The 25,092-nt window shown below is 37.0% G+C and overlaps 1 protein-coding gene across 7 annotated transcripts in view; it reads right to left on the minus strand.

Annotated features, from left to right (window-relative positions):
• RB1CC1 (RB1 inducible coiled-coil 1) overlaps positions 1 to 25,092 on the minus strand; it is a 94,365-nt gene that overhangs the window by 42,944 nt on the left and 26,329 nt on the right. For 4 of the 7 annotated variants that reach the window (XM_055116551.2, XM_034966081.3, XM_008976854.5 and 1 more), the window contains exons 2-8: positions 21,072 to 21,186; positions 19,621 to 19,742; positions 18,108 to 18,234; positions 17,770 to 17,940; positions 10,495 to 10,697; positions 8,033 to 8,462; positions 2,204 to 2,374 (exon numbers count right to left, since the gene is read on the minus strand). In XM_055116551.2, coding sequence (XP_054972526.2) covers positions 2,204 to 2,374; positions 8,033 to 8,462; positions 10,495 to 10,697; positions 17,770 to 17,940; positions 18,108 to 18,234; positions 19,621 to 19,691 — 1,173 coding nt within the window. In that variant the 5' untranslated portion in view covers positions 19,692 to 19,742; positions 21,072 to 21,186. Of the gene's footprint in view, positions 1 to 2,203; positions 2,375 to 8,032; positions 8,463 to 10,494; positions 10,698 to 17,769; positions 17,941 to 18,107; positions 18,235 to 19,620; positions 19,743 to 20,157; positions 20,378 to 21,071; positions 21,187 to 25,092 lie in introns of all 7 variants that reach the window. The other 3 variants (XM_055116550.2, XM_055116549.2, XM_008976853.5) reach the window with 1 other exon arrangement.

Raw genomic sequence — 25,092 nt, forward strand, 5'->3', positions numbered from 1 at the left:
TGATTCTTGAAGAGGAGTCCAAAATTAAAAATAAGTAGTCAGCAGTCCTGACTTCCCTGAAGAGCTAGAAAATTAAAAGTTGAAGACCAGAGCCAGCCAAGGGAAGGTACAATGGAACAGTTTGTTTGCGTTCAGATCCTTAAAACCTATATCCTATGATTAAGGGTAAACTAAAAGTAGAATGGCCATCCCAAGAACTAGAATACCAATGTCCAATCATCCAAATCTCTGAAACTGAACTAAAGTAATTTACGATGGTAACTGCCCAAAGCACATACCAAAAGCAAACATAAATTATCTGCAGAAGAAAACGTTATCCTAGGCCTCATAATATTTCTTTGATTTTTCTTATTAAAAAAAAAATCAGGTACATGAAAAGGCAAGACCATAAGAGTGAGAATTATAAGAAACACCACCAAATATATGGCTGGGCGCCGTGGCTCACACCTGTAATCCCAGCACTTTTGGAGGCCGAGGCAGGCCTGAGGTTAGGAATTTGAGACCAGCCTGACCAACACGGAAAAACCCTGTCTCCACTAAAAATACAAAATTAACCAGGCGTGGTGGTGCATGCCTGTAATCCCAGCTATTTCGGAGACTGAGGCAAGAGAATCGCTTGCACCCAGGAGGCAGACGTTGCAGTGAGACGAGATAGCGCCACTGCACTCCAGTCTGGGCTACAAGAGCGAAACTTCCTCTCAAAAAAAAAGAAAGAAAGAAAGAAAGAAACACCACCAAATATAAACAGACACACAGGAACAGGCAATACAGTGAACAGATACAGACTTTTAAACTGCTATGTGCTTAATGTGATCAAAGAGATGATGAATGGCTAAGACTAAATATTTGGGTAGAGAATATGAAACTATACACAAAAGAACCAAACAAACTGTAGAGCTGAAAAATGAACAAAAATAAGAAATGAGCAAGTGGTTAGCTACAGTTAGCCACTAAAAAAGAGAAAAAGTTAAAATGTAGGTTAAAGGTAAATATCTAGAATGAAGCACAGATAGATAAAAAGAAAGAAAATACAGGAAACAAGTGTAAATGAAACGGATATGGTGAAAGGTCTAACACGTCTAACTGGAATCACTGAAAGAGAAGGAAAAGCAAGTGAGAGAAAAGCAAGATCTGAAGAGAAACTGACTCAGATTTTTCCCAAATGGTGTAAGTCATTAAACCACAGATTCAAGATGCACTACAAGCCCAAAGTAGGATAAATACAAAGAATGCCACATCTTGGCACCTCATACTAAAATTGCTAAAAACCAAACAGAAGGCAAAGAAAAGACCAAAAGTAAAATGCTAACAACCCAGAATTTTAAATGAACCAGGTAAAAATATCCTCCAGAAATCAAGGTGATTTAAGAGATTTTCAAACAACAAAATTGAACTTATCACTAAAAGGAAATACTAAAGGACATTCTAATTTATATCAGCCTTAACTATAACATCAACGAAGTATGTTTTGCCTTAAAAAAAAAGGAAAAGTTAATATGGGGGATGTAATTATTTATATGTTCCAATGAAAGAACACAATTAGAGGAAAAATATTGGCAAGGAAAATTAAACTAGAAAAACAGCTGTCGGAATCTATTATGACATTCAACTATTCAGCTATGGGTGGTTTTGCCACAATGCTAGCCATGGTGGGTGAAGGACAGGCAATCATGAATTTAAGAGAGGCACTGGTTTGCTTAGAAACGTCCACATTTACCACTCTTACTTAGCCATTCCATCACCTTCCTTTGGTTTAAAATCCACTTTTTCAACAGTTCTAGGATTATGGCATTAAATCAGATCTAAAACATAGGTATTACTATTAGAAGTATTAGTAAATTCTTCAAGATTTCGTATTCTCCTATTCTTAAAAAATTTCATTTCTTATCCTTTGTCCTATGGGGGGTAGTAGGAAGCATTGAAATTTTTAGCACAATAACTGATATGATCATCTGCTTTCAACATATCAAAAAATGTTGATTTCTGCCCCCAGCTTCAAGTAGCAGTTTCATGGTTTATCTATAGGAAACTCAATCATTAAGAACATGCCTTTCTGTTTTATTACAAGGAAACAATATTAATACATTAAAAATATTCAAGGAAAAAGTGAAAATATGGTGCACACCAAATTGATACTGCATATAAAACATGTGTACAAAAAAACTATAAATTCCTTTTCCTGAGAAAAGTCTAAAATAGGTACCTGAGCAAGCTCTTTCTGTTCATTCACCAGTCGGCCACAGCTAGCAATCATCTGGTCCAGGGCGTAGAGCCGATCTTCAAGTCCTTTAATGGCTTTCATATTCTGATTATCAAGTTTGGCAATAGTTTGACGGCATTCTGCTATAAATGGTCGAATAATCCTTGGATCAAGCTAAATGACAAGGAAACACATACGAATACAATTTTCAGCAAATAGTTCAAAATGTATTTCATGCTATTCTGACATACAGCTTAAGAGAGAAAATAAGTGATAAAAGATATAAAAAAGCAAAAGTATGGGAACTCTAAGTTATACTTTCATAAGAAGGTCAAGTACAGGATAAATATCATCCTTGACAACACTGAATTTACACTAGAATACATAATTAGGAATACATTTTCAAGAATCACACATTTCAATCAGTGCTACAATTTAATCACTTGTCAATATCTCTCAGAAAAAGGTATTTTCAATGTCAGCATAATATCATTAATTCTCTTATCAATGCAACTTCTCTTTAAAACATATAAACTTCTTCGGCAAACTTATCTCCCTCCTGGAGACAGAAGATAAAACTTCCTTATTCTCTATCTCTATCTCCTCAACGAATCGGCTTGCTCAATTATGTTTTCTCACTCTTCCATCTCTCCTGTTCCCTGGCTCTAATTCTACACATTTGCTGAAATTCATGGAACCTATAAAATTTTCCGATAATGCTCCTGGTCCCTTAAAAAAATAATTTACCTGGCAGCCTTTCTGTCTGCGTTTTCCATAAAAACTGCTCAGCCAAAAACTACCAAAGACCTTGCTTCACTTGAGGCTGTTCAACAGTTAGCATGGCAGATAACCTTTTCCCAACCTTAAAGGCTCTGGGAAGTTACTTCTACTGGTTCCTTCACGGCATCCTTTTCTGGCTCCTTTTGCTCTGTCTAATCTTTCTAAAACAGATGATTCAGAAGGATTTTGTCCTTAGCCCATTTTTACTGTTCTCAATATGATTTCAGCATTAAGTATAACTTTTCTGGAGATAACTCCCAAGTCTACTTCAATCACTGATCAGTCTCACAGATTCTCAAACTGTGTTTCTGACTGTTTACTAACATCTACATTTGGGTAGCAACCATGAAACCTTCTATTATTGACTTACTATGCTTGTTCCTAATAAAACCCTCAAATGACTTTCTTCTGCCCACAGATAATATCCAATAAATGTAGAATATAATAAAGGCTTCATTGATCTGATATCAGAAAAAAATCTTTCAAGCCTCTCATCTTTTCAAGATGAAATGTCTATCATTTCAAGATAAACCGTGTTTTTCTATCTCTGATCTTTGTTCACAATTCTTCTATTAACTGTTTAAGTCAACCTCTCCCTCTAAAGATCCTAGTCAAATACTACCTCCTTCATGCTGCCTTCTCTACAGTCGAAAAAAACTGATTAATGCATAGAGTCTTGTACACAGAGAACATACAAAAGCAATTAAAACTAAATTATTGTTATTATCAAGAATCCAGTGCAGTTAAATAAGAGGGTGCATGTCTAACACCACCGAAAAAATTAACAAAACCATTATTTCAGAATAGGCACCACTAGTTTTGCACAATGTTGTCTCAACTGCTACTTGTACATTTGTGAACATTTTCTCACTTTTCTCAATTTTGTGGTAACTGAGTCCAATGTGTATGTATTTCTACACCAGAGTACTATGCACATCAAAGCCTGGTTACAAATTATTAGCATGATAAAGATGAAAACTGGTTCAAATGTTCAACCTAGGCAAAATTACAATTATACATAAACTTAACATAGCAACAATTTAAACCAAAAACAAGGGCTCCTGAATACGACATATCTGAATTTAATAATTCATTGAAAGTATAACTGCACTGACAAACATAGGAGAGTATTTTATGATTCACTAAATAGTTTACACAACTTCCTAAAAAAAATTTATTTTTGAGCCACGTTCTGGCTCTGTTGCCCAAGATGGAGTGCAGTGGCATGATCACAGCTCACTACAGGCTCAAGCGATCCTACGGCCTCAGTATCCCTAACTGCTGGGACTACAGGCATGTACCACCACAATCAGCTAATTTTTTGTAGACATGGGTATCGCCCTATTACCTAGGCTGGTCTCAAACTCCTGGGCTCAGGCAATGGACTCCCACCTTGGCCTCCCAAAGTGCTAGGATTATAGGCATGAGTCACCGTGCCCAGCTGACTTCCTAAAATCTCACTGCACTTAATATTTTATTCCATTTGTTCACAGATAATAAAAATCTTTGAAGAAATGTTTTAAATTACATATATGTAAACCACAGAATCTCATTAGTAATTATTTAGCCAATTTTCAATAATTAACAGTCAGTGATACATTAATTTTTACTCTTGGGCTCTTTGGCATCTACAAAGGCTAACATTATTTTTAACTGAGAAAGAAACTATAAAACAAAGTTTCTTACACTCTCTATTCTTAAGCCTCTGACCTTCAAACCCACTCCCCTGCATAGATTCCTTAAGATCACAAGTTGTCTGAAAGAAATGCTAAAGCTCAATAAATTATGCTGCATTAACCTGGACAGTTTAGAAATGCGCTAAATGCAGACGCTTCCAATTATTAATCGTTAGAAACACAAATCAGTGTGCCTTTTGTAGTATAAACTGAAACAGAACACTCAAGAGTCATCTTAAGGCTGGGTGTAGTGGCTCACACCTGTAATCCCAGCACTTTGGGAGGCAGAGCCAGGCGAATCACCTGAGGTAAGGAGTTCAAAGCCAGCCTGGCCAACATGGCCAAACTCTATCTCTATTAAAAAATACAAAAATTTGCCAGGTGTGGTGGCGGGTGCCTGTAGTCCCAGCTACCCAGGAGGTGAAGGCTGCAGTGAGCCGAGATCGTGCCACTGCACGCCAGCCTGGGTGACAGAGCGAGACTCCAACTCAAAAAAAAAAAAAAAAAAAAGAGTCTTTCTAGCAAGAATACACTAAAATCTAAAAATGTGAGTCTACGAAAATGCAGCAACAATTCTAAATTTTTTTCTGACAGATAAAATGGGGGGAAAAACAATAATTTACAAAACTAGCATATCTTAATCCACAAAAATATATAACCAGGAATCCCATGTTAAGTGACTTATGGATGACAGAGATAGTAAATGAATCTCAATGCCCAGATTTGAGCCCCTGCTATTCCAATTCCAAATCCTAATTTCCAAAATACCTATGTCTCGACTAATTTCCTGAGAAAGACATTTTAATTTGCCAGTTGAAAGTACATGTTACAAAATACTGTTACAATTGGAATTAATCTGCAAAAACGATAGATTTAAACTGAATTTCCTTTTACGGAAAAAAAAATCTTGGCATATATTTTTATTACTTCATTGGAAAACAGTGCTACTGCAGGTAGGTTAGTTGTTTTGGACAACCGTTTAATAAAATGAGAGTAAAAAACCATCTCCAATCAGAGAGAAATCTCATACTCGGTTCATCTTCAGAAATGCCACTAGTCTTATCAAGAAAAAGTATAGTACTCCTGAGAGGAGAAAAATACTGATCTAATAAAAACATCATGGTAAAGTGCCATTCATTACGCAATACATCACATTTACAGATCATATACTTTGTAAAATATAAATAAATTTTTCCAAATTGGATTTTAACTGCTTTAGAATAATATATATTTTTTAATTTCAAACATTTATTTTAAATTCTGGCATACACGTGCAGCATGTGCTGGTTTGTTACATAAATGTGTAAATGTATGCCATGGTGGTTTGCTGCACAGATCATCCCAGCACCTAGGTATTAAGCCCAGCATCCAATAGCTACTCCTCCTGATAGAGTAAGTAAAAAAAAAATCTAATGGGCATATGCAACTAATGAGTACTATATTATAGGCACTATTTTAAAGTCACGTTAGCTAATTTGATAACAAACAACAATAACAAAATAAAAGTTTGTATTTTGCTTTTTTAATATAATGGTCATGTAAAATTTCACAAAGACTTCAGATGTTGTTGCTATGCCCTATTCAAGGTAGCATTAACTTCTAAAAAGAAAAAAGTGATTGCTTAGTAATAACACGATAGCTACCTTCTATTTTCTGAAGGTATAAATATTTCTGACATTTATTCTTTCATTCATTATTTAGAGATAGAGTCTAACTATGTTGCCCAAGCTGGTCTTGAACTTCTTACCTCACGTGATCCTCTCGCCTCAGCCTCCCAAGTCACTGGGATTACTGGTACAGGCCACTGTGCCTGGCTGACTTTTCATTAAGTCAGAGAATCATTGTTCCTTTCCTTTAGTCATACAAATTGAAAAAAACCTAAGACTCCGTGAAATTTCACACTGAACATGGAACTACAAAGCCAATTTCAGGTTCTCTTCATATATATAACTCTGTTTTGACATCTGGCACAGCTTAATTACAGAAAAAATGATAGGCCAGGTGCAGTGGCTCATGCCTGTAATCCCAGCACTTTGGAAGGCTGAGGCAAGAGAACTGCTTGAGCCCAGGAGTCTGAGACCAGGCTAAGCAACATAGGAAGAAGACCCCGTCTGTGCAAACAATGAAAAAATTAGCTGGACATGGTGGTGTGTGCCTGTGGTCCCAGCTACTCGGGAGGATGAGGTGGGAGGGTCGCCTGAGCCTGGGAGGTGAACCAATGAGCTATAATCATGCCACTGTACTCCGGCCTGGGCGACAGAGTGAGACCCTATCTCAAAAACCAAAACAAAGCAAAATACCTTAATTATTCTGATCACAATCATGTAAGCAATTATCTACAATCATAAATGGAATTTTCAGGCCACTACAATGTCAATAGTTTAAGCAGGAACACTAACTTTAATTCATTTTTGGCAGTGATCAATCTTTGCATAACATATTACATACTTCTCTGGCAAACATGTCTTAATTGAAAGAAATGCTTAGCCTACAGAATGTCATCAAGAAACTGGATACTGAAAGAATGACAAAACCTAGATTTTTTGTTTTCCATTTTACTATATCCTATAACTTTAAGAGCAATGTATGTATTCTTTTTTAGGCATCCCAGACAATGTGCTATCCTGCTCTGAATAGTGAATCAAAGATGAACTCTTCTTCGACTGCATGCTCCTTGAAAAGTTTAACTATTTTTAACAATTATCTTTTGACAACAGCAGCCTTCACAACATTATTTAACATTTCTGTAACAATGAAACATGCCCCATCAACTTCCTTCCTGGTGTCAAAGATTTTGCATCAGTTTACGGATCAGATATGAAGGGGTATTTATTCCTCAGGTTTAAAAGGTTTTCAGGTGTGCTGGAGAAGACCTTAATCCAAAATACAAGCTCACTATAAATATAAAACACAACTAAAAAATACAGTGTCTACGTTTCGAATTTTAAAGATCTCAGGCAGATGCAGCATTTAAAATTTCTTCTTTAAAAGTCAGAAAGAAGTTGCCTCTAAGGAAATAGTGACTGGAAAGAGTCACACGGGGACTTTCTGGGCAATGAAGTTTTCATTATCTTAATTTGTGTGGTGGTTATTTCTTGCATGAACCACTCAAGACCTGTGTAGTTTACTGTGTGTAAATTATTCTTATTGCACTAGAAATTTTTCCTATTAATCTCAAATAACCTTCACAAATTTACAATCAATTCAAAAATAAAATTATGAATTAAATTGATTCAACCTAAGTTAAAAGTTTCACTCCAAGACTCATTTATTTCTACTAAAAGGTAATACCCATTCTCTCAGTACATAAAATATTTAGGATACATAATATAAAGTAGTAAAATGACAAAACAAACATCAAATTAACGTTACTTACCCTGCTCATAGAATCAAAGCACTTCCTGACCAAAGATTCCACATCATTAGGTCTATCTTGAACATTTATCCAGTCTAACAAAGAGACATTAAAAAAGGGCAGATCACCATCTTTAGTGTCAATCGTAGTTTCATCTTGCTGATGAACAGTACTTTGACAAGATTCCCTAATTTCTTTGCCACTTTCAGCATCTGCGGTATCTGGGGACACATGTTCCACTGACTTGGGAAATGAGGTTAACAAAGATTCGTTAGTTGTTCTAGGCATATCAGGAGAGAGCACCAGTTCAGTGGATCTTTTCATCTCAGCTTTTTCTGAGCCTTCATGTTCAGGTAAAGAATCCAGTCTTCCCAAACATTCTCTGTAACTATGTCTGGTTAGGCACTCCAACAGTGGAATCTTGGCCATTACTGAAACTGCAGTTCCTAAACTTAAAATACAAAAGATCTGTCAGTAAAACTATGAGACTGCTCTAATTAGGAATTAGCATGTTTGAATGAAATCACATATTATTATACACACAAATCTCACCACCTCTCCATAACATTATACATACATAAACTAGTCTATGAGCTAGCTATTCACTAAAAGTCTAGTTTAGCAGAGAGAAGCTATCGTTAACCCATTAAAATATCACTCTAGGGCTGGGCGTGGTGGCTCACACCTGTAATGCCAGCACTTTGGGAGGTGGAGGGCAGCAAATCATTTGAGGTCAGGAGTTTGAGACCAGCCTGGCCAACACGGCAAAACCCATTTCTACTGAACGTACAAAAATTAGCCGAGTGTGGTGGCAGGCACCCGCAATCCCAGCTACTCAGGAGGCTGAGGCACAAGAATCGCTTGAACCTGGGAGGCGGAGGCTGCAGTGAGCTGAGATGGTGCCACTGCACTCCAGCCGCCTGGGCGACAGAGTAAGGCTCCGTCTCAAAAAAAAAAAAAACACTCTAAAGTAAAGTAGCTATACTAAACAAGTGAACACTAGGCTTTTATAAAACCTTAAAGATGTAACAAATTTAAATTTACAAAAAGATTCACCATAGCAGTATCTTAGAATATAACCTTATGGCCTTAAGTAAATCAAATATATTTGATATATTCAAAGCACAGGATAAAAATAACAATCCTAATGAAGATAACTCTTGTACTCATAACACCCTGAAAACAGGTTTATGTTGTCAAAAGCATAGGGAAAATATGAAATCCTGGTGATTTAACTTCTATAAAATCATGTGCAATATGATGTAGGTCCCTACTTTAAACTGATATAGCTAACAGAACCCTTAGAAAGTTACTGGAAAAGGTTCTCATTTAAACTTTAAAAAGATCTTTCTAGTCTTAATGAATCCTTCTCTTTCCTCTCAAGATTTTTCCATTTTTAAGGCCAAAAACTAATATTCATACCACAAAACAGAGAAATCTGAATTTAAAAGGTTACCCAAATTTAAAAAAATGAAACAAAAAGACAAAGATTAAAACCAGAACATGCTACTTGCCTCTAATTCAAGGTCAAGATAATTAAAAGAAAAAAAAAATCTACAGATCCAAAACAAAAAACCTGAACACAAAATGCTAAAAGCATATGCACACACACAATAAGGGTTAGTTTCATGCTGAATTACCATTGTATTTTCAGGTTAACTACAGCCCTTTTAAAACTTGCCATCTTAATGAGCATTGAAAACACATGGGCTGGCCAGGTGCAGTGGCTCACGCCTGTAATCCCGGCACTTTGGAAGGCCAAGGTGGGTGGATCATGAGGTCAGGAGATCGAGACCATCCTGCCTAACACGGTGAAACCCCATCTCTACTAAAAATACAAAAAAAAAAAAAAAAATTAGCCGAGCGTGGTGGTGGGCACCTGTAGTCCCAGCTACTTGGGAGGCTAAGGCAGGAGAATGGAGTGAACCTGGGAGGCGGAGATCCCAGTGAGCTGAGATCACACCACTGTACTCCAGCCTGGGCAACAGAGCGAGCCTCCGTCTCAGAAAAAAAAAAAAAAAGAAAAGAAAACAGGCAACACAAGGGCTTTTTTTCCACCTCATCAAACCTGTATCAGGATGGCAATATTTACAAAGAACTTAAAATTTTCCTCCATTGTCCAGTGTTTGATAATGTGCCTTTTTCTGTTAGATGTTATTTTTCACATCTTGCCTTTTGTTTAGTGGACAAGACATAAGCAAAGATTCTTGGTTTTATAAATGATTTCAAAAGTATTTGGAGCCTTATTACAAGTAAAACAACCCAAGAGAAAGAAATGTGGGAGACTCATACATGTAAAGAGAATTATCATTTTTTAAATTAAAAACTATAACCTACAAATCACTATCAGAAAAGGCTCAAAGAATAAACCTCAGTTACAATAAATATATGGCCTATAAGAAACAAATTTGCAGTAATTAAACCTACTGATAAATTTCAAAGGCATTTTAAACAAATATTATCCATTTTAATGGCAAACATACTGAGTAAGTTTTAACTTGATGTCTTCTATGGACTGCAGATAATTTGAATAAATACTTTCAAACTTGAAAAGTAGCTTTTGGTATGAATTTGAACAGTCCTCCAGGTTGGCCATGATTGCAGCCCAGCCTTGGTGTTGAAGATGTTCATCATGTACAAGACCTTCACAAAAAGAACAAAGTTTCTTGGCAACTTCATACATTTCCTATATTGAAAAAGAATACAAAAGAAAGTAAAAGAAGGCAATGGTTTGTTTGCAGAAGTTTGCATATGTTTACAAACATGTACGTGTGAATGCGTTGTAGAGCACATTTAACAAAGTATTTCAAAGGACTGTTTTAGTTTATCTCTGTTCTCTTCTGTAAAAGACAGCCTAAACATAAGTGAGGTGTTTAACATAAGAAAGGTGTTATAACCTATAACATAAGTGAGGTGTTTCCGAGCAGGTATCCTAAGAGACAGTCAAAAGAAGAATCCATAAGATGCTACCTCTGAAAAACAAAGGAGTAGGGCTTTCAATTATTTGACTAATGATCAACATCTGCCATCTCAAATGTCACTGTCCTCTGGTATTATCTCAAGACATTCATGTTAAAAACAATTTTTGGTGAAGGCAAAGCTAAAATACGTCATCTACTTCTAGATTAGTATAACTATAACACATTTAGTAACCCTAAATGAGATTCTAGAAAATATTTAAGCAGTGAAAATACCTTCAGAAAATAGACATCTGACATTCAGTTCCAAACAATGAAGTACAAAAATATTTATTAAGGATAAATTACAATGCAGCAATGTAGATTGCTTTATATATGGAGATATATAAAGAAGTCCACTGTTATAAAATATTTTAGTTGGCAAGGAAATAAGACAGGTCATTCTACCTTTGTTAACTGGTATGAGACAGATATAAAAGTCACAAAAGAGACAGGAAATGAGAAGTCAAAGTTAACTGAAGGCATTTAACTTAAGTATTAAGGTATGAAAAGAATATGAACAAAGATAGGGAAAGAAGTACTTCAAAAGAGTGGAACACGATGAAGTGGCAAAGACAGGAAATATGAAGTGCTATTGGTTAAGAACAAATGGTCTGGAGGAAAAAGCGAGAGAAAGAGGGCCAGATGATCAAAGACCCAGAAGATACTAAGGTAAGGAAGGAGGAACTGGACTTTACTCAGAAAAGACCTCCTCAAGAACTCTTTAACATGAAGAATGTAATCAAATAGAAGCTTTAAGAAGACTGATAATACGGAAAATGTTATAAGGTGGAACGGGAAGGCACCTGAAAGAATGGATGTAAAATGATTATTTTTAAGTTGTCCAGGCAAACTGTAAAAAAGCTACTGTAAGTTATCTAGTTACCAAAGTAAATAAGAAGTAAGATGGTCTTTATGGGGTAGGAATGTCAGTAAAATGATTATGTGCCATGTCAATTAATGTCAATTAATCAATCATGCTGCCACTAAAATAGAGTGGGGAAAAAAACTCTGGAATTATGAAGTAACAAATAAAATGTTTTCAGATTTTTTTAAACAGATGAAAGAGAGGTGACACCCTTGAAATGACGAGTAAAAGAGCTGTTGGGTACATTAAAGCAAGAAGTTCTTGCAGCGCATGTAGAAAATGTAGGAGGAAGATTCTTAAACACACAAAAGATGGAGGATATAAAATATTCAAATGCTTCAATTTTATGAATTGTTAAAATTTATAAATGTAAAATAAGTTGAACTGTAGCACTGTTTTTAGGAAAATAAACTTATGATATTTCAAAAATAGGAGTACCTTGCAACAATGAAAAAGGAATAATATATATAGTATGGGCCGGGTGCAGTGGCTCTCACCTGTAATCCTAGTACTTTGGGAGGCTGAGGCGGGCGATCACCTGCGGTCAGGAGTTTTTTGAGGTCAGCCTGGCCAAGATGGTGAAACCCATCTCTACCAAAAAATACAAAAATTAGCTGGGTGTGGTGGCACGTACCTGTAATCCCAGCTACTGGGGAAGCTGAGGGAGGAGAATCACTTGAACCCAGGAGGCAGAGGTTACAGTGAGCCAAGATCGCACAACTGAATTCCAGCCTGGGTGGCAAGAGCGAAAACTCCAACTCAAAAACAAAAACAAAAAAGTATAGTATGCTTTATTTGGGGAGGCTAAGGTCAGTTAGAAATGTAAAACAAAAAATATAGTATGCTTTCATTTATTTGGGGAGGCTAAGGTCAGTTAGAAATGTGAAACAACAGAGGTATGAGATAGAAATGCATTTTGTGTGTATATCAAAGTCTAGGAAAATGCAAAACAAATGTTCCACCATCATTAAGATGGAGTGGGGGATGCAACGAAAAAGGAAGTATTTTCTCTATATATTTTGCTGATAAGGACGCCAAAATTATGACCATTCTGTTTTAGAAGATAATATTGTTAATGAACAAATTTAGGTGAAAAGAAATATCTTTACAGGTAAAATATGAAAGTTTACTTTCTGGAAGTACAATGATATGAATGTAAAGAGCACTGGCCTTGGAGAAAAGAGGTTCTTCTTCTCCCTGGCTATCTGGCCTTGAAGAAATTACTTATCTTCACCTGTTCTTAATTCCATATGTGTATAAGAAAGGGCTAATAGTTTCAGTTGTAAGATAATGAAGTAAAGATGTCTTTGCCTGCTTCTCCTTCATGAAACCAACCAAATACAAAAGGGAAATAAGACACCATCTTGATGAAACCAGGAAACAACTACCACCCCCACACATACAATATATGCAGCAAACCTGTGAAGAATATGAAAACTGATCAACTTGGGTCAAATAAAAAGGGCACCCACTGTGAAAGAATAACAAATCTCGGGAACCCAAAATCACTAAGCCAATGGAAAAATCAAGCTGGGAACTATGTCAGGCAAACCTGCCTCCAATTTTATTCCTAAATAAGATAGCTACAAAGATAAGAAAGCTACATACCTCCCTCACAATTTTGCCACAGGGAAATTTCTTGTAGGCTTCAAGATCTTTAACCTAAAACAGTTCTGCTGAATTTCACCTTCGCAATGTAAACTGACAGCATATCTTCATATGTGCGGGACAGAAAGTCACACCTCTGCTGACCTGAAACAAAGGCCTATCTGCTTCCTCTGTCTTACTGTTTATTGTTTATGTAAAAATGCAGATGCACTGAGCCAGACTAAATTATGTATTGAGTGAAAGGCTGATCAAGGACTCGAAAGACCCCGCTTCGAGTTATCCTGCCCTTCTGAACCAAACCAATGTACTTCTTACACATAATCATGTCTCATGTCTCCCTAAAATGTATAAAAGCAAACTGTACCCTGACCACCTTGGGCACATGTTATCAGGACCCCCTGAAGCTATGTCTTGGGTGTGTCCTTAACCTTGACAAAATAAATTTTCTAAATTGATTGTGACCTGTCTCACGATAATTTAGGTTCCCACCACTATTGCAGACATTTAGCAAAACTTGGGAGAACTGAATCCTCCTTGTGGGAAGCTTGGGTGGACAGCAAGAACCTCTTGGGGCCCTATCTGAAATTAGAGAGTAGCAGAAGAAATAATACCTATTTATGTTACATACTTGCAAAAAGCCAAAGGAAAAAACATGAGAAAAAGCCCTAGAACTGCTAAATTTTGTCCAAGGAGAAGGACAAAATAAGTCATCTCCATCCCTCTCTTACACATATAGATTCTGCTTCTAACTGGGGATCCCCTGTGATCCAGGGCAGCTTCCTGCTCACCAGGAAGTGCTATCTTATACCCTTTCCTACACTGTCTTATAGAGGAATAATTCTATTCATTCAAACACAAGCAAAAATTTTAACATGAAATCTACACTAAATTACCCTAAGGAAAAAAAAGACTTAAAAGTAAAAAAAACTAAATGCAGAAAAACTTTCTCCAAGAGCAAATGGAAATTATAACCAAATTCTTTTCCTAAGAACTCGGTCTAATTTCGCTTTATAAAAAAGAACTCAACACAGAGATTTAGCTCAGGAAATAAGTTAAAAAGAAATATATCACTGATTGAAGGCTACACTGGAAGAAGACACGGCTGAAAACAGAGAAGTCTAAATCAAGCTTTAACAACCAAGACAAGTGAAATTAATAGAATTACCATGTAAATGATAGCTAATATATGGAAGAAAAAAGACAGTGTGCACTGAGTCCATTTCAAGATGAAATCTGAAAGAACTATGGACATTTCGGTACAGAAGAGATTGCAGAAGTAGAAGAGAAGACAGATTTAACACTGTCAAAGTATTCTGATTTCTCTACACTACAGTAGTCAAAAGAATGTACTAGGACATTCAGAGCAGGTTTAGTCACAATAGTTGAACACTGGAAACAATCTCAATACCCACCAGTAGCAGAACAGATTTAAAAAAAAAACTGTGGCATATTCGTACAATAGAATACAATGCAGCAAAGAATACAAACCACGGATACATGCAACAGCATGAATCATTCTCAGGAACATCGTGTTGCGTAAAAGAGGCTAGACACAAAAGAACAGAAACTATATTATTCCATTTATTTACATTCAAAAAGAGACCAAGTAATGTTGGTTTAGAAGTCAAGATACTGGTTAGCATTAATGAACAGGGAGGATGAAAACTGATGGGGAGAAAGTCCTAAGTAGGGCTTCTGGGTTGAAACTATTTGTTTTTGTGGGGTTTTTTTTTTTTTTTGTGTGTGTGTGTGTGTGTGTGTGTGTGTGTGTGTGTGTGTGTGTGTGTGTTTGAGATGAAGTCTCACTCTGTCACACAGGGTGGAGTGCAGTGGCGCGATCTTGGCTCACTGCAACCTCTGCCTCCTGGGTTCAAGCAATTCTCCTACCTCAGCCTCCTGAGCAGCTGGGACTACAGGCACATGCCAGCACGCCCGGCTAATTTTTGCATTTTTTTTTTAAGTAGAGACAGGGTTTCACCATATTGGTCAGGCTAGTCTCAAACTCCTGACCTCATGATCCGCCTGTCTTGGCCTCCCAAAGTGCTGGGATTACAGGCATAAGCCACCACACCTGAAACTATTTTTATCAATGTGTTCATTGTGAAAATTCACCAAGAATGGATGTACAATTATGGTTTGTGCATTTTTCAGTATATCTCAATAAACAAAATTCTATTCTTAAATTTACCAATAAGGTAAATGAGTAGAAGGTCACACCACAGGTAAATGAAGTAATCAGACATAAACTCAGAAAATCTGACTTTAGAGACCACATCCCGGACCATGAAGAAATATCACCTCTAATTCCTCACATAATGAATTGATTAGACCTATGTTACTGTTTTGGTTATAGCAGCTTTAGAATTTGTTTTATAAATCTGAAAAGAGGGCAGGCATGGTGGCTCAATGTATTTTATAAATCTCAAAAGAGGCCAGGTATGCTGACTCACGCCTATAATCCCAGCACTTAGGGAGGCCAAGACAGGAGGATCGTTTGAGCCCAGGAGTTTGAGACCAACCTCGGCAACGCAGTGAGATCCTGTCTCTATATAATAAGTCAATAAAATACCTAATGTAAATGACAAGTTGACGTTGGGGAACCACCGCCTAGATTTCAGAAGATGTACGGAAATGCCTAGATGCCCAGGTAAGTTTGCTGCAGGGGCAGGGCCCTCATGGAGAACCTGTTAGGGCAGTGTAGAAGGAAAATGTGGGGCCGGAGCCCCCACACAGAGTCCCTACTGGGGGCACTCCCTAGTGGAGCTCTGAGAAGAGGGTCACGGTCCTCCAGACCCCAGAATGGAAGACCCACCAACAGCTTGCACTGTGCACCTGGAAAAGCCACAGACACAACGCCAGCCTGTGAAAGCAGCCAGGAGGGAGGCTGCACCCTGCAAAGCCACAGGGACAGAGCTGCCCCAAGTCCATGGGAACCCACCTCTTGTATTAGTGAGACCTGGATGTGAGACCTGGAGTCAAAGGAGATGATTTTGGAGCTTCAAAACTTGGCTGCCATGCTGGATTTCGAACTTGCATGGGACCTGTAACCCCTTTGTTTTGGCCAATTTCACCTTTCGCCTCCTGCCATAATTCCGAGGCCTCTTCAGCCATGAGGAACTGTTAAGTCCAATTAAACCTCTTTTTCGTCCCAGGCTCGGGTTATGTCTTTATCAGCAGCATGAAAATAGACTGATATAGAATGCTTGGTATTTGAATCTCAGATTACTATTTATGTATTTAAAAAATATTTTAAATATGATGCATTAAAAGAGAAATAATGCCAGCTTATATTTAATTCCTGATATACGTATTTCTGACATTTTATCTTTTCTTTTTACTTTCTTGTTTTCATTCTTTCGTTGAATATAGTTTTAATTGCTCTTTCTAATCACTTGAAAATTATATATCCTAGTTATCCTTTATTTTCGTATTTAATACTTTCTCTATCAAAATGTAGTATGTACACTTTTCAACCAAATCAAAAAAACAACTCTAAAAGATTCTATTATGTAAATTCAGTTTACGTAAGTATATTTTTTAAAATTTTGTCCTCTCAAAGCACTTTTGGACTCTCAAATGTTTATTAAATATGTTTCACACAGATGAGGTTATTTCCTTTTAATGTTGTATCCTATGTGAAAAATGGGGGTATTTGTACAAATGTATATACTGCTTAAAACAAATCTCTAAGAGTTTTCCTAATTAAAGCTAATGTTCAGTAATGTTATTTATTTTTACAAAAGGTAAATACTATTATTTCATTGGTTCTAACACATTTTTTCCACGATTAAAAGAAAAATGTAGCTTACTACTGATAGCTTAATGTCAATGATATTACTAGAAGGTAAATAGTAAATTAAAAAGGAAAATCAAATGACTGGGAAACAATCCGTGGGAACTGCAAGTAGCAGTGTTAAGAGCAATATATTAGAAAGAAACCTAATTCTCCTCCAGGAACTAACCACAAATATGGAAAAAATAAATACATTTTTAGAGCTATTTAAGTTCTCTTTGTTAACATCTACTCTAACGTAGGTCCTTCATTAATTAATGTTCAAAAGTAACTATTTACATATTATCTAGGAAAGAAGGTGACCAAATCATGTTAAGACAGCTTTTCCACTCTAAAATACTGTCATTATCAAAGTAGAATAACTAGCAAAGTATGACCCAGAAATTTAAAAACTAGATATATTAACCGGAAAATATTTTTAAAGTTTATTTGTCAAACTTTTTGCATACTTCCTATGCAATTTAGACTACTGTGCTATTTAGATCCGAATGCTTTTAGAAACAATCAGTTAAAATAATTGTTTATATCTTACCAATGCAAGCTGTGTCCTTGAAGCAACAGTATGAAAAACTGCAGGCATCATAAGAGATTCTTCAACTTTTATTTCCATGTCATTTTCTGTCGAAAAGGTAGTTTTAGGAATAGCAGGTGGACGATCACATAAGATCATTTCTTTGTTAAAAAGAAAAATTGGATTTGTATCCTATATTTTTTAAAAAAGGAGAAATAACCAAAATAAAATGTTATAAATACTGAGTGTGCACATTGCCTTCAATATATGAAGCAAATAAACCTTACTTTTGAACACTGAGTTCCCAATGTGATGTAAAGATGTTGCATTCTTGTGTGAAAGGACTCTTGAATACCTACCGTCCCAGCACTGTAGGTACACACTCTTCGATCTGCAGCCATGCATTCTCCTCCATTGACCACCAGCACCTGGTGTTGAATAGCAATCTTGTATTTGCTTTGAATGGCATGCTTAAGGTCTGCCACACTTCAAAAAATGAAATAAAATAAATCAGTTGTTTATATTTGCCCAATGACTTTATTTTCCAAGTAGTACTATGTAAAAACACCTTAGAGGTTAATGAATTTCACTCTAAAACCTTCCCCAAAAACAGTAATAGAAATATAAGCTTCCTATTTAATGAACTGGATTCCATAACAACTGGCTGATCTTAGGTAAATAATAGCAAAAGAATATGCTCAAACTGGTTATCAGGTCTATTAAAATCCTCAGGCTACATAATTTTTGTTAAAGTCTCCACACGTTTTAGAAACTACATTAAGTCTAACACATGTGAAGATTCCTTCCTATCCCTATCTTCCAAAAAATCATTCATGTAAGTGTAAAATCAAGTTTAATGAAAACTGGAAAAAAAAATCCATAATTCAATTTTTACAACAAAGATTATTATTTCACACACTATTTATAATAATTCCAGTGTCAGTTTTATTCTGCATTGCCATAAAGTCTTTGCTATTATGGCCACTATAAAAATATAAACAGCGTTGGAAATGATATTTACTACTTCTATTAACTTCCTGTCCTGTCAAGCCAGAGAATTATTAGATACCTGAGTCCCACTAAATTTGGATGAAAATATTAAATTTATTTTTTCTCTCCTTAACAAACAAAATAAACCTATTGACATTTATTCATAAACTGAATAAAAACAAATGACCAAAAACCATGGAAGTGATATACATTGTTTTATGAAGCTTCTGATAATTCCCTTAACAATGGCCTGTGAAACATAGAATAGCAATTGACTATAGGTACTTACAACAATGGAAATCAGTTTGTTTTGTGTGAGTAGATCTGTTTACTGATCTGTTTACTGTTTACATGAATATTATATTCATGCCAACAGGACAAAGCACAATTTAAAGAATGTAACTAGTCTTTTAGAGAAAGATAACAATTATATATGAAATATGTTGGGATAAAAGATTTAAGACTTGCCATTATGTGACTTTTTTTTTTTTTTTTTTTTTTTTGAGACAAGAGTCCTGCTCAGTTGCCGGGCTGGAGTGCAGTGGTGCGATCTTGACTCACTGCAACCTCTGCCCCCCGGGGTTCAAGTGATTCTCCTGCCTCAGCCTCCCGATTAACTGGGACTACAGGCATGCGCCACCACACCCAGCTAATTTTTGTATTTTTAGTAGGAACGGGGTTTCACCATGTTGGCCAGGATGGTCTCGATCTTTCTTGACCTCGTGATCCGCCCGCCTCGGCCTCCCAAAGTGCTGGGATTACAGGCGTGAGGTACCGCACCCGGCCGCCATTATCCTACTTTTTGAACAGTAGAATAATATTTCTTTAACTTTCTGCATGCAGACAGAATGCGAAAAAAAAAATAAATGAAATACAACTCACGTTTGCACTGTAAGTTCAGTGTCAAATGTTAGAGTAGTTCCAGTGTTAACCAGAAATACATATAACTTCATGATGATTTATCTGAATTCTGTGAGCTTATACCTCACCCTCTGATACAGTTACTAGAAGAAACAAGAAAAGTGATCAATTTTACAAATGCAACTACAATCACAAATACTATCATCATTATGACACAGTACAGTATTACTATATAAATAACAAAAATATCAAAATGGGCTTTGATGTCTAGGATGGCTAACTGGATAGTTCAGTAAACTCAATGCTTAAAAAAAATAAAAATAAATAGTAATGAGTTTAGTGAAAAGAAAAGCATAACTGTTCTGCCACAGGAAAAAAAGTTTGATTCTTCAAGAAGTAAAAGGCCAGTAGCTAGAGTAAAGGTTGCTATGTGCATATTTCACTCAGTGTTTTACATTAAGAATAAAACAGTTGGTCAATCATCTTATCCCTGAGAGTTTTCCCCCCACTTCTTCCTCAACATAATAAAAAATAGATTAGTATTAAGGTTAAACTTACTAATCGCAAATTAAGAGTAGCCGTTACTTGCAAATTAGGGGAAATGAATCCCAATTCCTTCCATCATCTGTGTTTCACCTCTACACTGAGCTAGAAATCCTCCATAATAGTTCCATTACTTCCATCAGCTGCCTGTTGAACTGCATTTCACCTCTACACTGAGCAAGAAATCCTCCTTAATAGTTCCATCACTTTGTGTAACAGTAGCAAGTGTACAGGTCTGGAGATCAGAATATTTAAAACAACTCTGTGATTAACATGCCCAAGGAAAAACCTCATCTAGAAAATAAAGCTTCTTCATCTATAAAATGAGGATAACATACACAACAAGCCACAGTGGCTCATGCCTGCAATCCCAGAACTTTGGGAGGCCAAGGCAGGAGGATCACTTGAGGCCAGGAGTTCAAGACTAGCCTGGGCAACAGCAACACCCTGTCTGCACAAAATGTTTAAAAAAATTAGCCACACTTGGTGGCGCATGCCTGTGGTCCTAGCAACTTGGGAGGCTGAGGCAGGAGGATGGCTTGAGCCAAGGAGTTCAAGACTGCAGTGAGCTACGATTGTGCCACTGCACTCCAGCCTGGGCAACAGAGAAAGGCCCTGTCTCAAAAGAAAAAGAGAAAGGAAAAAAACTTAAAATAATGACATAAAAAGGGGACAGATCTCATGGTCTAGCATTTTACTTTCAACAAATGGAGGAAAAGATCCATAAGATTAATGAAACTGGTGAAAGATAACTATAAATAAATTCCCAGAAAGTAGTAGGTACCTTTACTTATGCTCTTTCCACATAAGCCTTAGAGAATTATTAGAGAAGGAAAAAGCAAATAAGGTTTTAAAATTAAGATTTCCAGAATCATTATTTTAAAGGCAATAGATTAAACTCTGCTATACAGGTAGAAACTGTGACTTACCGTCAGGCACTGTGAAAAGGACTACCACTTTTCTTAAAAAGTAGATTAAAACTGGCTTATGTTTGCTTTGCTTGAGATTGGCAACTGAATGGCATTACTGGTTAAACTCAGAAAACTGGAAAAGAAAAATTTCTGGTTATAAAGAGAAACAATTCAGTACGAAACAACATATGGCTATTGTTCCTTTCTTCCTTTTAAAACTACCGTCTAAGAATAATCTCTACTCAGGCCCTTCTACTTGCACATTCACTATAATACCAACCACATGACTTCAACCCACATCAATCCATGGCATCAAACAAAAGTCACTAATAAATTCCTCAAAACGGCCATTTCCACAACAATTCCTCATTCCTTAAAATATTATGGTAAAGAAGTATCCAGGCAGTGGAGTTAGAAAGCTTGGGTTTGGTTTGGGGCCCATTACTTGCAATTATATGATCTTGGACAACTGTTTCGGCTTCCTCTTTTGTAAATAGGAATAAAAATGGCACCTGCAGCAGACAGCCTCTAAGACAGCAGCAATTATCTGTACCACATCCACCTACTGTATTCATACTCCAGTGAAATCCCCACCCTCAAGTGTAGGCAGGGCCTGTGATCTGTTTCTAACCAAAAAAATATTGCAAAAGTGATGGGATATCATGTAGGTAATCGTTACTTAAGATTATAACTCCCATCTTGCCAGCTGACTCTCTCTTGCCAGCTTTGATGAAGCAAGCTGCCATATAGAGAGGCCCACCTGATAAGGAATTGAAGATGGCCAGCTAGCAAGAAGCTACAGTCTCAGTCTGACAATTCTCAAGGAACTGAATCTTGACAACCACCACAAGCCCATAAGCAGATCCTTTCCTAGTTGAGCCTCAGAGAAGACCTCAGCCCTGGCCAACACTTTGACTGAAGTCTTGCAGAGACCCAAAAGGGCCCAGTGAAGCCATGCCCAGAATCTATAAAATAATAATTTATGTTGCTTCAAACAATCAAGTTTACTGTAATTTCTCACTCAACAATAGATGATTAATATAACACAACCATATCACAGGGATATTAGGAGGATGTTGTTGTGGGAAGTCAGGGACCCCAAACAGAGCGACCAGCTGGAGCCACAGCAGAGGAACATAAATTGTGAACATTTCACGGACATTTATCAGTTGCCAAATAATACTTTTATAATTTCTTATGCCTGTCTTTAATCTCTTAATCCTGTTATCTTCGTAAACTGAGGATGTACATCATCTTAGGACCACTGTGATAATTGTGTTAACTGTACAAATTGATTGTAAAACATGTGTGTTTGAACAATATGCAATCAGTGCACCTTGAAAAAGAGCAGAATTAACAGCGATTTTTAGGGAACAAGGGAAGACAACCATAAGGTCTGACTGCCTGCGGGGTCAGGCAAAAAGACCCATATTTTTCTTCTTGTAGAGAGCCTATAAACATATGTGCAAGTAGGAGAGATGTTGCTAAACTCTTTTCCTAGCAAGGAATATTAATACCTTGGGAAAGGAATGCATTCCTGGGGGGAGGTCTATAAATGGCTGCTCTGGGAACGCCTGTCTTATGCGGTTGAGATAAGGACTCAGATACACCCTGGTCTCCTGCAGTACCCTCAGGCTTACTACGGTGGGGAAAAACTCCGCCCTGGTAAATCTGTGGTCAGACTGGTTCTCTGCTCTCAAACCCTGTTTTCTGTTGTTTAAGATGTTTATCAAGGTAATACATGCATGGCTGAACATAGACCCTTATCAGTAGTTCTGCTTTTGTCTTTTGTCCTGTTCCCTCAGAAGCATGTGATCTTTGTTAGACTCTTATTAGTTCTGCTTTTTGTCCTTTGAAGCATGTGATCTTGTACCTACTCCCTGTTCTTACACCCTCTCCCCTTTTGAAACCCTTAATAAAAACTTGCTGGTTTTGAGGCTTATGCGGGCATCACTGTCCTACCGATATGTGATGTCGCCCCCGGCGGCCCAGCTGTAAAATTCCTCTATTTATACTGTCTCTCTTTATTTCTCAGCCGGCCAACACTAATGGAAAATACAGCCTACAGTGAAATATTGGGGGTGGGTTCCCCCAATAGGATGTCAAAGAAAAAATGTGGTATTTGGCAGATAAGCCAACTCTGCAAAGTTTGGGAGGGATCTCAGCCACCTTACCTTTGTAGTAGAGCTCACTTACTCCCATAGCTGCTGCTACCACCACTGTTGATTGCTGACTCCCAAATCTCTCCTAAACTATCTATCCAATCCCTCTCAAACTCAACAAATCCAAATCAATCTCCTATATGCATTTCTTCAACATTATTGTTTCTAAAACTGAGCTCTGCCCCTTAAATCTCCTTGCTTTAATTTTTCATTTCTCTTTGTTGATGAAGTCTAGATTCACCCAATCTCTCACATATTATCCTAGAATTGTCTTCCTCCTAAGAGACATATGAACATCAGCAAATCTGTCCTGTAAATTCTAACATTTAAATACTTAATGACACGATATCCCTATTTCTATCCCTACTGCCTTAAATCAGACCCTGTTTTCAACCTGCACTGATTTCCTCAATCACTAGTCAGTCAACCTCCATGCTGCCTTCAAAGAAATCTTCCTACATGCTAGGTAGGTTGATCCAAGTTTTTCTGCTGCTTTAAAACTCAAGACGATTATGACTTTTAGGGCAGCAGCTACCACTGTGTATTCATTATATTCCAGGAAACTATTCTAAATGCTTTATTAAATGACAATAACACCTAAGACAGCAAATATAATATGCTCTTCCTTTCCACCACAACTTTTCACCCTCATCCTCTACCCCTCCCCCAACTTATCAGTCCCAAATATCACACTGCTTGAACTCCCTAAACAAATCGAGCTGCTAAAGTCTCTGAGTCTTCATGGGGCAGTTTTCCACGCTTAGGATTCTATTTGCCCTGCCTGCTATGATCACCCCTTCCACCTGCCCTAGCCTCATACACATCTTCTTCCAGACTCAGGAGAATTGCTTGAACTGGGAGGCGGAGGTTGCAGTGAGCTGGGATCGTACCACTGCACTCCAGCCTAGGCGACAGAGCCAGACTCTTTCTCAAAAGAAAAAAAAAAGGCAGTATCTACAGCCAGGGAAAGTAGGCATAATTATCATAAATGTGATACTTTCTAAGAAATATGTGGAGAGTGACAGGGAACTATGAAAGGCACTTAACAGATTGACAGAAGACTGGCCAGAAGGTGCAGACCTAGAAAAGTCATGCAGATCTGAGAGATGTTAACAAAAGGAAGCTAGAGATAAACAGGAATCAGATGACTGTATTAAATAAAGATTTGCTGAATGAATGAGTGAATGAATACCAAATCCAAAAGCATAGGCTTTATCTTACAGCTTAAAAGGAGGCATTTTGTTTTCTCAGAGATTAGGCAGCTAAGGGATGCTGACTAAAGTGGAAGGAATATTCATTCATTCATTCATTCATCCAAATCCAAAACACGTGTATTGATATTATGTGCCAGGACTGGGTATTCTGTGGGGAAAAAAACAGACATAATCTTTGTCCTCATGGAGTTCAGTCTTGAAGGAGAAAGCAGCATTAAACAAGAACAAAGCAAACATGATATAAGCTGTAATAAACGCACAAAAGAAAAGAGTGGGTAGGAAGAACGACTTACTTTAGATTTACGTGATCAAAGGAGGCCTCTACGTGGGGTTACATTTAAACGGTATTGTTGGGATAAGAAGAGGCCTGAACTGAGAAGATGTAAAGCAGTACAAGGAGACACACCATTTTTGTGAGACTAAACACAAAATCTTCAATAATAATCACTGTATTGTTTTTTGTTTTCTCGTTTTCCTTTGAATATTATCTTTTGTTTTGATATAATTCCAGTTAGAGAAAAATTACAAGAATAGTACAAAGAACTCCCGTCCCCCTTACTCAGATCACCAACTGTGAACACTTGTGTTCTATTTATCACTTGTGTCAGTGCACACTCCATACATGCTCTCTCTCCACATACGTATACACACAGGGATATATTT

This window comes from Pan paniscus, chromosome 7, assembly GCF_029289425.2.
Source record: "Pan paniscus chromosome 7, NHGRI_mPanPan1-v2.0_pri, whole genome shotgun sequence".
Taxonomy (NCBI): domain Eukaryota; kingdom Metazoa; phylum Chordata; class Mammalia; order Primates; family Hominidae; genus Pan; species Pan paniscus.